The sequence below is a fragment of the Rutilus rutilus genome (genome assembly GCF_951802725.1).
Source record: "Rutilus rutilus genome assembly, chromosome: 9".
Classification (NCBI taxonomy): domain Eukaryota; kingdom Metazoa; phylum Chordata; class Actinopteri; order Cypriniformes; family Leuciscidae; genus Rutilus; species Rutilus rutilus.
In genome coordinates, this window is record NC_140223.1 from 21084123 (window position 1) to 21097608 (window position 13486).

The 13486-nt window shown below is 38.0% G+C and overlaps 1 protein-coding gene across 1 annotated transcript in view; it reads right to left on the minus strand.

The window, feature by feature from the left end:
- Window positions 1–13486, minus strand: part of rpa1 (replication protein A1) — a 44851-nt gene that overhangs the window by 18895 nt on the left and 12470 nt on the right. Inside the window, exon 13 of the mRNA XM_084419045.1 lies at window positions 2163–2292. Coding sequence (XP_084275171.1) covers window positions 2163–2292 — 130 coding nt within the window. The remainder of the gene's footprint in view (window positions 1–2162; window positions 2293–13486) is intronic.

Consider the following 13486-nt stretch of genomic DNA (forward strand, 5'->3'; position numbering starts at 1 on the left):
CAATTAAACCTGCTGTGCAGTTTTATAGTTAATATAATTTAAAAGTTAATTATGTTATCATTATTAAACCTTCGTTGTGTCATTTAAATGTTTGTAGCCTATACAATTTGAACCTTTAATATTATAGTAATGTACCAACTGGGGCTCCAGGTATAGTTTACAGCATTAGTTAGAAAATTTGTCATGCACTGTAACCGATATATACTCATTGAATCGAAATCGGAATTGAATTAAATCACAAGCTTGTGAATCGAAATCGAATCGTAAAATGTGTATACCCAGCCCTGAAGGCTTTATCTAGCTCAGCACTGTTTTGAATATTGTCAAGTCAAGTCAAGTCACCTTTATTTATATAGCGCTTTTTACAATACAGATTGTATCATATTGTGACAAAATAAGGTATTATAAGAGAGGAAATGTTGTGAATTAAAAAATGAATAGTTTATCCAAAAATTAAATGTCTTGTACTTATATGAAACAACATACGTGTACCTTCTGATATTCATTTAGGTTTATTTCATGTTATAGCAAGTAGGAAGAGATGATTGTTCAAGTGCTGCTTGAACTGAGGCGCTACAGTGATCTGTCAGGACACATTAAAGAGCCATTAAACTGCATTTATTGTCTGAATTTCTTAGGAAATTAGAGGAAAATTTTAAAGCAGAGACTGTTTCATACCAAAGGTAACCTGCTCTGTCTTGTCTGTCGACGCGTTGTCAGTGTCCTCTTTGCTCTGCTAGGTATTTTTCATGGTGTGAGAACATGTGGCTTGAGAGTTGCCATGGCTTGTAGGACGTAGCAACAGTAACTAAGGAAGGGCGGATCTTTGCAAAGGGTCGATAAGTCGATTAATCATTCTAATAACTGTTAGATTAATCAATTATCAAAATAAGCTGTTGCAGCCCTAATTTATTTGATTAAAAAATAATAATAATAAAAAAAAAAAAAGGAAAAAGGAATACTGGGAAATTATAATTTAATAATTTAAATTCCACAAATAATATTAAAAACTGCTTTCAACATTAATAATAAGAAATGTTTTTTGAGCACCAAATCAGCATATTAGAATGAATACTGAAGGTTCATGTGACACTGAAGACTGGATTAATGGCTGCTGGAATAGGAATAAATTACATCTTAAAATAGAAAAGAGGTTTTTTTTATTATTATTATTATAATATTTCACATCATTACTGTTTTACTGTATTTTTGATGCAGCCTTGGTAAGCATTAAAAACTTCAATATTTAACAAAAAAAAAAAATCGTAATTATTCTAAACTTCTGACCAGTAGTGCACATATACAAGTTTGTTATGTGCTACATAATGACCTTTAAAGGGTTAGTTCACCCAAAAATGAAAATTCTGTCAGTAATTACTCACCCTCATGTTGTTCCAACCCCGTAAGACCTTCGTTCATCTTCGGAACACAAATTAAGATATTTTTGATTAAATCTGAGAGCTGGATCACTTCTCCATAGGCTTCTAAGACACTATAACTTGCTGGCCCAGAAAATGTATTAAAGACATCGTTAATATAGTCCAAGTGACTCCAGTGGCTCAATCTTAAGTTTATAAAGCGACGAGAATACTTTTTGTGCGAAAAAACAAACAAAAATAACGACTTTATTCCACTTTTCATTTCCTTCTCTCTGGGCCTCGAGTCTTTTCACGTAGTGTTTAAGCGTAGCACGTCTGTGTTGCACGTCACCACGCAGGCTCACTATTGGGCGATGCTGGTCATGTGTGTGATACAAAAATATCTTAATTTGTGTTCTGAAGATGAACGACGGTCTTACGGGGTTGGAACAACATGAGGGTGAGTAATTACTGACAGAATTTTCATTTTTGGGTGAACTAACCCTTTAATACATTTTACAGTAAGCTTTGGTTATGTATAAATGTGTGCAACCAAGTGTTTGGGGTTTCTGATAATAGAAATCTGATGATTTCAGAATGAGCCGGTTTTAAATTATAAAAAAAAAAATTAAATAAATTAAATATACATTTTAAATAAATAAAATATATAATCTTAAAAGTTATGTCGATAAATAAATAAAAATGTAATAAAAGTAATTTTTTGGAAATGTATTCCAATGTATTCTCTACACAGACGACAAAATAAATCTCTTTGAGAGTCAACTAAATGTTTGGGCAACATACTTTGTCTCCATGGCCTAAGTGCTCATTCTTAACTTCCGCCAGGGTCTTCCAGTTTGTGTTACCACCACCACCAGGTCCTCTCAATTCAGTCATCGACTGTCCATCCAAAGCATGTCCTTCCTTATCATACCTGTTAAAAAATAAAAATAGCTTTTAATGCTGTCAATCATCAAAAAAATAAATCAGTCAGACATCTGTTCGTCTCTACATACAAGGCAATACCTCATCTGTTCAGGCAGATAAGTAGCTGATATCTTAACTAGATCTACAGAGACTGAAAGAGGCATTGACTAGCTAGGGAGATACAAGCAAAAAACAGCAGCTGTGGATGCAGAGGTGCTGGGGGCTACTTGTGAAACGAATCAAGTGTAGGAATGGTTCAGGGAGATGGGGTCAGGGCTGAAATGGTGAAATCAGAAACCCATTTTCACTGACGCTCCACAGTGTCTGGGAAGGAAGAGAGAGAATAAAACAAAACAAAAAACAAAGCTCTCTCAGGATGAAGCCGTGTGTCTGAGGAATCGATATAGCATTATAATCTAGAGACCGTAGGACTGGGTACCAGAGGGGTAGGACGGGGTGGATCGGTAAATACAAGGGTTCAGGGCTTGTTCTGGGATGCACGACTAATTGAAAATATCCACATTAATAGACAAGCGTGTGGCCCTGGATGAATGGGCTGTGTATTTTTTCCAACTGAAAAATGGGCTTAATTCTAAAGCGCGGTCTCTAACCTACGCTTTCAGTTTCTTTGTTATATCGCCACACTTTCGAAATGCCAAAAATAATTCCCTTAAATATAGCGCTAGTTGTGCGTTGCAAAAAGAACCAGCCTACTTAGGATTAAAAAAATAATAATTTGTCCCCACCATTTCCAGCACAATTCAATGAATGGCAGATATTCAGAAAACTCAGGCCTGTTGTCAAGTGTATTCATACAGTGTGAAGTGATACTATGCTGTAATAAAGAAAAACTAATTGTGAGTCATAAAAATAAACAATACAGCAAAATAAAACAAACGCTTCACATAGACAAGACCTGATGGTGTGTGGTAATTGGCTGACTGTGCTCGAATGTATGTATGACGGGCAGTGCCATCGAGGAAGGCAGAATGAACACCAGAGGAGCAAATTGGAAATGGCATGTGCTTTAGAGCAGTGGAGTGACAGGCTGGCACTCAGTGCAGCGTGTCTGAACTGAGCCGAGCAGACAACAAGAGGAAAGCAGCGAGATTGAGCACTGAACGGAGTGTCACATGTCAGAGGACATGAAATACTTGTGACTGGAATAGTAAGAGGCAAATAATAATAATAATAATAATAATAAATAATAATAATAATAATAATAATAAAGCATGCATCTATCAGGGTCTGCCATTGATAAAGTCTTGGCTGAGCGCTCTTTAAACAATGGTTTAAAAACATTTTTTGCTGCTTTAAAAAAAATGTAAGTGTAAAAAAACATTTATTTCGATATGGCATAACTAGGTCCTTCACCTAAAAGAAGTAGATAATTAACGTACTAATTAAAAGCAAGACAATGAAAGGAATAACAAATTCACAGAATAATGGTGCATGTGGCTGCACCTTTACTAAAAATGTATGGCTGTATTTAACACATTGAAATAGGTCACAGGATGCATGAGACCAGGGGCATCATGCCTATAGTATTTTTGAGGGGGCAACACTTGGAAAGGAAGGGGGTTTCATGTGGGGGAAAAAAAACAAATAAAAAAGGGTTATTTTAGAATAAAACTTTACTTTAGCTTTCATTGTAATAATATCCGATTATACTTTTGAATTATCAAAGCGAGAACATACATTAGGCCTATTGATGCATTTACTGTCGCTATTCCAGAATATTAAGAATATTAGGACTATAAATCCTGCATCGATTCAGTCTTGCATATATTTTGTAGCTTATAGAAAAACAAATTTAAAGCATAAGCACTGAACACCGCAAGGCAAATTATGGTTTTGCATGAATTATCTAGGCTGTGTGACATACGGCCTCAAAACTACGAAATTCAAACACTTTGGGGTACTATTCATTTTGTACTACCTACAATATTAAGTTTAAAGTAAAGTTTCCAATGTGTATATTGGATATCAGTGTATATTTTACAAACTATAAATGCTTTTTGCTAGTTACTTATCTGTATTTAAATGTCAAAAACAAAAAAATAAACATTACATGGTTGAAAACACTGAACAGTTGTGATACATAACGAGACTTGAGCGTGCCCGTCTCTGGCTCAGCCAAAGCGTGAACCCCCTCGGTCGGAATGGGCATGACACCTCTGCATGAGACAATTTTGTTTTCCTTCAATTGAGTCAAACCTGACATTACAGTCCAAAGCCAATGTTTCAATTGAACATTAGTGCCGTTTTAGATATTTAAATAAGATAACAGTAAAAAAAAAAAAAAAAAAAAAAACTGGGCAATATGGCCAAAAAAATAAAAATATCACGATAATTTTTTTTATATCAGTCGATATCGATAATCACGATAAAAGTCAAATCTTTATTTCTTTCAAGTTTAAAGGCAGATTTTTGCTCCTAAGTGAAAGTTGTAGAAACAAGAGCGTTAATTGTGGTTTTAAACTCTTTATTGTCAGAACATATCATGACAAACACTTACCAAACAGGTGAACATTTCACAAATCTGAGGTAGAACATTCAAACATTTGTCATTTTTCCTTAAAATAAATATCTTTACTGGACAATTAATTTCTTAGTTTCTGCATGTGCTAATTTTTATTTGGTAAAATGTAATATTCTGACTGTTTGAGTTTTATTAAACTTAACCATTGGTCATCCAGTATCATGCATTTAGATCATGATAACAACAGATAAAACCAGGCATAGCCTGTAGCACCTCACTATCATGGCAAAATGTAACTTTATGGTTTCTATGGTATTTGTATGAAAAACAGTAGCCTAAATACATTATTAAATACTGTATTATTATATTCCATTAGTCCTTTAATACATTGTCTACATTAATAATATAATACAATTCAATATGTATATCTCACATTTCATGGTGCAGTTAATATTACTAGGCTAACGTTACAGTAATGTAACGTAAATTACAGTAAATGATGGGAATTTGTTGACTGAAAAGCCTTCTGACAGTATCGTTGTGCACAGTGTTTCTCCTGTTTGTCGGCGCTGTTTCATCTGCCTTTAAACTGGTTTAAATCACTGAGGCGTTTGTGTTCTTCGCTGAATTCAAGCGCTTCTCACTGGATCTCGTGACCGAGACCGATCAGAGTAAACGCTCTAGTGAGCTCGCGCTGCGCTGCCGTTTGGACTTTGGGCCGAGCGGATAAATGGTCCATGTGGCGCGTGGTTCAAATGAGTTTCGTTCCGCTTTTGCCGCATAAACATTATCGAATGTTTATCGAACTCTTGATATCGTTTTATCGAGAAAAATTATATCGCGATAATTATCGTTATCGTTTTATCGCCCAGCCCTACTCTCACACAAAGGCTTCAGAAGAGAATATTAACCCTCTGAGGTCGACAAACGCGCCTGCGCCTTTTGCTGGATTTTCTTCACATAGTAGTACAATAAACTTAAATTTCTCCATCATTTATGGTCATACAGAAAAAAGAAATATGAAAAAAGAATCTGTGATATTTCTACTTTTGTATGTGTCCACTTACTATCGAATCAAAACATTGTGCTTTTGTAAAATAAAGAAAATAAACAGGGTGTGCGTTCTGCCTCTCCGTCGCGGTGAACTTTTTTTTTCCTTGAGCACGTCTATAAACTGAAACAAAACTCAGCGAATACTTGTCACACATTTATGAGCCATATACCTTTATAAACATTTAAGTGTGTACTTTTAAATGATCGGATTCAAACTGGAAACAAATATTCTCTGTTTAAGTAATTTGTATAAAACCAACAAGATGTCCAGCTTCTCACAAGCTTGCTAATTATTTTTAATTTGACCACGCCCACGCGCGCAAAAGAGATTCACATGCAAATCTCCACATGGAACGCGAACGCGCTCATTACCTCAAAAACAAAGCACCAACAAAGTTCATGTCTCTGCTTTTCGTCGAGTTTGAAAGACGCGCCGTGAGCTTACACTGGATTTACCTCAGAAGAAGAATGCGATTTGAAGACAAGATGTAAGGTAATAAATTCCTTATTAGTTCATGTTATTGCTGCATAAACTTCACATTGCAGTTGAACTGTTGCTAGATATATGGTGAATATTATAATATTTGGACCCGTGTTTACTGTTACTGTGTTTGTGGATATCTGCTCAAACGTAGATATGTATAATATGGTAACCATAATGTTTAATATTTTGGAGCGAGCTCTGGTTTTGAATGTATCGCGATTGCGTTTGAAACGATCACGTTTGAAAAGCAAAACGCACCAAACAAAGGCTTCATGTTTTTACTATTATCTCATTTCATATCATGATAACGAATGGAAACATTTGAAGTAACATATGATAATCAATATATTTTTCTCGAGCGTAGTTGTTACTGAAATCTTTTGGAAGATTTATATGCTGCTATAGGTTATTGTTATTATTTTATGCAGCACTGTGCATAGCCTATGCTTACAAGGCACAACAAACCTGGTGTTCATTATATTATATATTGTTGGAAACATTTATTTGTGTGTGTGTGTGTGTGTGTGTGTGTGTGTGTGCGTGTGTGTGTGTGTGTGTGTTCTGTGAATTTTAAAAAGCAATTTTAACCAGAAAAATCTAAAATTTATTCCCAATACATTTTAGAACTATATTCCCTATAGTTTCTCTTGATATCAGTATGTTCACTTTTTTTTTTCAGGGACCAGATGCCTGCTGACTTCAACATTCACATGAGTCTATGTATATGAACATGGTAAAGTGAAAATCAAACACCTTGGAAATGAAAGGTATGTACAATGTTTTTAGAAATGGCACAAAGATCTCTGTCTTTGGATCATTGTTTTCACTAGTGTGCTTTTTTGTCATTTGTTGTGCATATTTGGATTATGTTGTGTTGTAAATAAATCCAAACAATCAAAAAGCCATTCTTTTTTAAATCTCCTCATTCTTTGTGCAAGGTTGCTCAGAATGATAGGGCCTGATAGCTCCTAAATAGGGCCATTAGGGAGTGTCTTTGTCTTTCTCAGGTGTGAAAAGCTTACATATTAATGAGGTGATCACGCCCCTTTCGCATAAAGCTTTTTCACACAAAACACGTCTTAGAAATTTTAAATCAATATATTGTCTTCTCTGAATGAGCAGTCAGGGTGATTTTCACATAGTTTTGGAGCAAATATTCGAGGCTACGTGATACAATTTTCAAAAGTCTTGTGAAGAAATAATCAGTAGGGGTTTCATGACCTTATTTCAGTGACAATTTTTTTTTGTATTTTCACAAACCACGCATAAATGTCATTATCTCAAAACTACAAACTTTTACATACATGCTGCTGATTAGAGATGCACCGATTACAATTTTCTGGGCCGATACCGATTTTAGCCGATTCCATTTTTTCTAACCACTTTACAGCACACACAAATATTTATTTTATATCTTTCCTGTTATAGAACATTTTACAATTTGCATAGTAGGCCTACATCTTTTTTTGAACAGATAAACGCTATAAAATAGAACTATATACACACTCACCTAAAGGATTATTAGGAACACCATACTAATACTGTGTTTGACCCCCTTTCGCCTTCAGAACTGCCTTAATTCTACGTGGCATTGATTCAACAAGGTGCTGAAAGCATTCTTTAGAAATGTTGGCCCATATTGATAGGATAGCATCTTGCAGTTGATGGAGATTTGTGGGATGCACATCCAGGGCACGAAGCTCCCGTTCCACCACATCCCAAAGATGCTCTATTGGGTTGAGATCTGGTGACTGTGGGGGCCATTTTAGTACAGTGAACTCATTGTCATGTTCAAGAAACCAATTTGAAATGATTCGAGCTTTGTTACATGGTGCATTATCCTGCTGGAAGTAGCCATCAGAGGATGGGTACATGCTGGTCATAAAGGGATGCACATGGTCAGAAACAATGCTCAGGTAGGCCGTGGCATTTAAACGATGCCCAATTGGCACTAAGGCCGTGTGTCCACCAAAGCGTTATTAGCCAGCTGAAAACGCTAGGCGCTCTGCTAAAAATGCTCAGCTGTGGGCGCTTGAGAGCGTTTTGGCAGCGCAGCGTTTTTTCAGTTGAGACGGTTGAGACCGATCCACTTTGCTTGTTATGATACGGAAATATCCGCGAAAGTCTTACTAGTATCTCATTTCACACATATTTTGTTTCTGTGTTGATTCTATATTAAAATGTCAATACAATGTAATGTATTTTCTCTGGCTCTTGATTTTGTTCCGTTATTATGATTGTTGTTGCCATCTGTTGACGTTGTACAAGCAGAATCATGTGGCGGACGCGGTTGGTCGGTGTGGTATTAGTCCCGCCCCTCCTCCACTGTGATTGGACGGTTGGGTAAAAAGTGACAGTGATGAGCGCTGCGTTTTACCAAAAGTTGAACATTCTTCAACTCTCGGCGACCAGTAAAAAACGCCGAACGCTCAGCGCTTCAGCGTAAAAAAGACGCTCAGCGCCTCGTTACGCTCATGGCGTTTTAAAAACGCGGCGCTCCCATTGAAAACAATTGAAAAAACACGCCAGCCGCGAGTAAAAACGCTTTGGTGGACACACGGCCTAAGGGGCCTAGAGTGTGCCAAGGAAACATCCCCCACACCATTACACCACCACCACCAGCCTGCACAGTGGTAACAAGGCATGATGGATCCATGTTCTCATTCTGTTTACGCCAAATTCTGACTCTACCATCTGAATGTCTCAACAGAAATCGAGACTCATCAGACCAGGCAACATTTTTCCAGTCTTCAACTGTCCAATTTTGGTGAGCTCGTGCAAATTGTAGCCTCGTTTTCCTATTTGTAGTGGAGATGAGTGGTACCCGGTGAGGTCTTCTGCTGTTGTAGCCCATCCGCCTCAAGGTTGTGCGTGTTGTGGCTTCACAAATGCTTTGCTGCATACCTCTTTTGTAACGAATGGTTATTTCAGTCAAAGTTGCTCTTCTATCAGCTTAAATCAGTCGGCCCATTCTCCTCTGACCTCTAGCATCAAGGCATTTTCGCCCACAGGACTGCCGCATACTGGATGTTTTTCCCTTTTCACACCATTCTTTGTAAACCCTAGAAATGGTTGTGCGTGAAAATCCCAGTAACTGAGCAGATTGTGAAATACTCAGACCGGCCCGTCTGGCACCAACAACCATGCCACGTTCAAAATTGCTTAAATCACCTTTCTTTCTCATTCTGACATTCAGTTTGGAGTTCAGGAGATTGTCTTGACCAGGACCACACCCCTAAATGCATTGAAGCAACTGCCATGTGATTGGTTGATTAGATAATTGCATTAATGAGAAATTGAACAGGTGTTCCTAATAATCCTTTAGGTGAGTGTAAATTACTCCAGGTGTGGGTAATTCACACACATCTAAAGTGCAGTGTTATGGAAGAAGCATTTCCTTTCCACATTCAATATCCAATCCTTTTTTTATATATGTATTTAGCAAACTAAACGTCTGTATGAAAACAGGGAATGGCAATAAAATAATATATAAATAATATATAAATAAAAGATAAAATAAATATAGCCTTGGAGTATAAAGATATTTCTCAAAGCACACACACACAGGCCTATTGCAATCACTTGTACAAACTGAATAATAAAACAAGTTTAAATGGGTACATTTTCTATAAATATTAGTCGTCTTTTCTGACATAGCCTACTCCAGTTCTTGTTAAACACGCAAATTCTGTGCATTTTGGGCACTTTTTTGTGACACCCTATTTAGGCTATTTTGTCCATCAAAAGTGTGCTTTCCCTTTAATTGAGTGTGAGCAGTGCAGCAAATAGACTCGGCGCCGAAACATGCGCTTCACTGCTCGCGACGCTCCTACTTGACGCTCACACGCTGCTCCTGCTCCGTTGTGAATGCACTCATTGATGAACATGCACTCCGAAAAAAAATACGAGCTTGCGGTCTGAACGGACGTAATTCACGAGGTTTCCTACATGTGTGTTCCGTGTGCACGTGTGATGCTGATGTTGCGCGATGTTAATCATGGCGCCCGAGTGCATTTGACCGGCATAAAATCAGCATTTGTCAGACTGACCGGCCGGTCGCCGGTCACGGCCGATCACGTGAAAATCGGCCAATTCCGGTCACCACATTTACATTTACATTTATTCATTTAGCTGACGCTTTTATCCAAAGCGACTTACAATTGCTATATATATGTCAGAGGTCGCACGCCTCTGGAGCAACTAGGGGTTAAGTGTCTTGCTCAGGGACACATTGGTGTCTCACAGTGGATTCGAACCCGGGTCTCTCACACCAAAGGCATTTGTCTTATCCATTGCGCCACACCACCCCTATGGTCACCAGCCGATCAATCGGTGCATCTCTACTGCTGATATATTATTGTAGCAGAGTTTGTGCTGAATACAGTGTAATCAGACTTTAGCCATGAAAATGTCACAAGTAACAGAAATAAGGACAAATGTCAGAGCATGTCAGAACACCTCCAGGGCCAGAAAACAGCTCAGACCCCAGAGGGTTAACACACCAGACATATGGACTGCTTTCATGGATCTTGGCAGTATAAATCCTCTTCTGCTGTATGGAAAAGCATAAACATTCTGCCTAAGATCTCCTTTTGTGTTTCACAGAAGAAAACAACACTAGGTTGGAACAACATGGGGGTGAGTAAACAATAACGTTTTCATTTTATGGTAAACTATTCCTTTGACCTGGAAACAGCACGGCAGCCAACGTTCTCTTAAACACCATCCAAAATTCCTTTAAAAACGGACTCACTGAGACTCATGACCCTCGCTTAATATTTCACATTGAGTTTGATGGAGATATCTAGTGCAGGTACGGCGAGTGCAAGCACAGACAGACTTCCCGGCTGTGCGTTGCTTTATTCCGCATGCTGGTTTGAAGGCTCTGACAGGTGGGGTGGAGGCAGGAGAGGTTTCACTGCCTCTGAGAAGACTGTCGAAAATGAGCCAGTCAGAGTAATTGGCAACCTATGAGTAAGAGTGCATCAGTGAACGAGAAAGAATGATAATGAACAGGGCGAGAGTGACAGGGTGAGGAACGACGGGAGGCATGACCGATGGTGGAGTGTGAAGTCCACTCTGCAAGAGGAGCAGATTGACAGTGTTTCTAATCTCTGACGCCATCTATTGGACAAAAGAATGCTTGCATCATATGCTGAGATATCCATTACTAGCAGCATTAAGGGTTAGTTTACATGCTTATGGAAGCTTTGACCAAATGTGTAAACTGACTGCTAGACTAAAACCAACCGAGGCAAGCAGTAGTGGCCAACATGGGTTTTTCCCAATTACCCATATCTAAAGAACTGGGTCCAGGTGCAATGTGTATATTAAGACAGACACCATTTGACCTATGAAGTTCCATGCATTTTTCTGTCATTACCGATGACAAAGAGCAATTGTTTGACAATGAAATATTTTAGAGCTGAGCATAAAAAGAAAAAAAATTATATTTACTAAAGAAATGACTATGACTTTCCGAGGCTTGGAAACCACAAATGTAAAATTTCTTGATATATTTGGGGGTGTCCAAAAGAGAATTACACAAAACTGACATTTATTTACTCAAAACCATATTTACACACATGTATCATTAATGGATTTTTAACATAAAAAACAAACAAAAACAGAAGTAGACAGTGACATGCATTAAACTACATATTCCTTCAATTTCTGCACTATAACTTTTGAAGAAATAAAACACATTGTCTTGAGTGTCAAATTACACAATGACAGAAATTCTGACAGTAAAGCAGCACAGCGACGACAACTCCCCCTACACTGAGCTCCGGAGCGTGAGAACGAAGGATCCTCAATCAATGTGATTAATTGGATTGACTTTAAATGGCAGGCAACATCTGAGTGCCCCAACATGTTCAACTCCACGAGGAACAGACTTCAAGGGTAAATCCCACTGGGACTCTTAACAGATCAAAGATGGACACGTCATTTAGAATCAAAATGAAAGTGTTAGTAACACATTTCACTTACAAGATGTGATGCATTTCCAAGTAAAACAGGAGACGCAACTGAATAAAATTCAAGAGGAAAAGAAAAAAAGAACAAAGAAAACCCAGGATGTGTCATGTGTGACAGATGATTGGAGGGGAGGGGCTAAAAAACAAAAGTACTTGGTGATGCTCAGTCACAGGAAATAAAAAATTCAAAGCAAAGTATTAGACAAACTTTCCTTTGGACTACCGTTCACAATAAGACTGGGAATGTGTATAAGGAAAACAGAATTTGCATCATAAGCTGAACAATTACAGAAGCATTAACAGTAAATACTGTAAAAGACATATTCAGGCACAGTAATAGTTTGGTTATCCAGCAAGTGACCTTAACAGATGAATATTATTTATGGACTTAAAAACAACAACAGTATTTATCTTCTTAGCGCATTATTTTAACCACTGGTAGCAGTAAAATGGATCGCTACAACAGCTGCAAATTAAAGTTACAACTTCGAGAGGTCTCAGAAGTAGAGAACTGGCACAGTGCGTCAAGTGGCTGAATGAGTCCTTTCAGGAGAACTCAACACCTCCAGGTTCAAAACACAACTTACTGCAGCTCTGCTAATTGAAGGACATCTATTGATTCCACGGTGGCCCGCTGGACCTTCAGAAATATGGCCAAGAGGCGGTGCACTGCACATTGGCCCATGATTTGAAAGCTCATTATCACTGGCTTTCCAAGTGAGAAAAGGACAGACGTGAGCCTGGAGACTAAGCGGTTGAACTTACCTACGACTGAATCAGCAAAACTTAAGTTCTGAAACGTTGCTGACAAAGAGCATTTTTAGTCCTACAAACAATGCAAGGAAATACGCAGTCCAAGTCCTACGCAATGCCATGCAGAGGAACCAGACGCTTTGAGCTGACACTCCAAAACTGTAAGGAAAGCTGCTCTACCTCACCCTGTGTTCAGTCACATTTCACTACACACATTATGTAAATGAAGCCTTCAGATCCCCCCCAAAATAATTACCCTCTCAAAATGGTAGAATGGTAGACTAGAGGCTGGCGAAACAAGTTTTAATCGCTTGTCAAAAAGTCCAAAAATGGATGGTAGAAAAAGTGAATTTCAATTCTGCAGTGCCTCTTATGCACCACTTTCATCTTATTTCCCTTCAAGGCAGGGGGTCTGTGTTACTGGTAGGTAAATAAATGGAGGACACAGAGA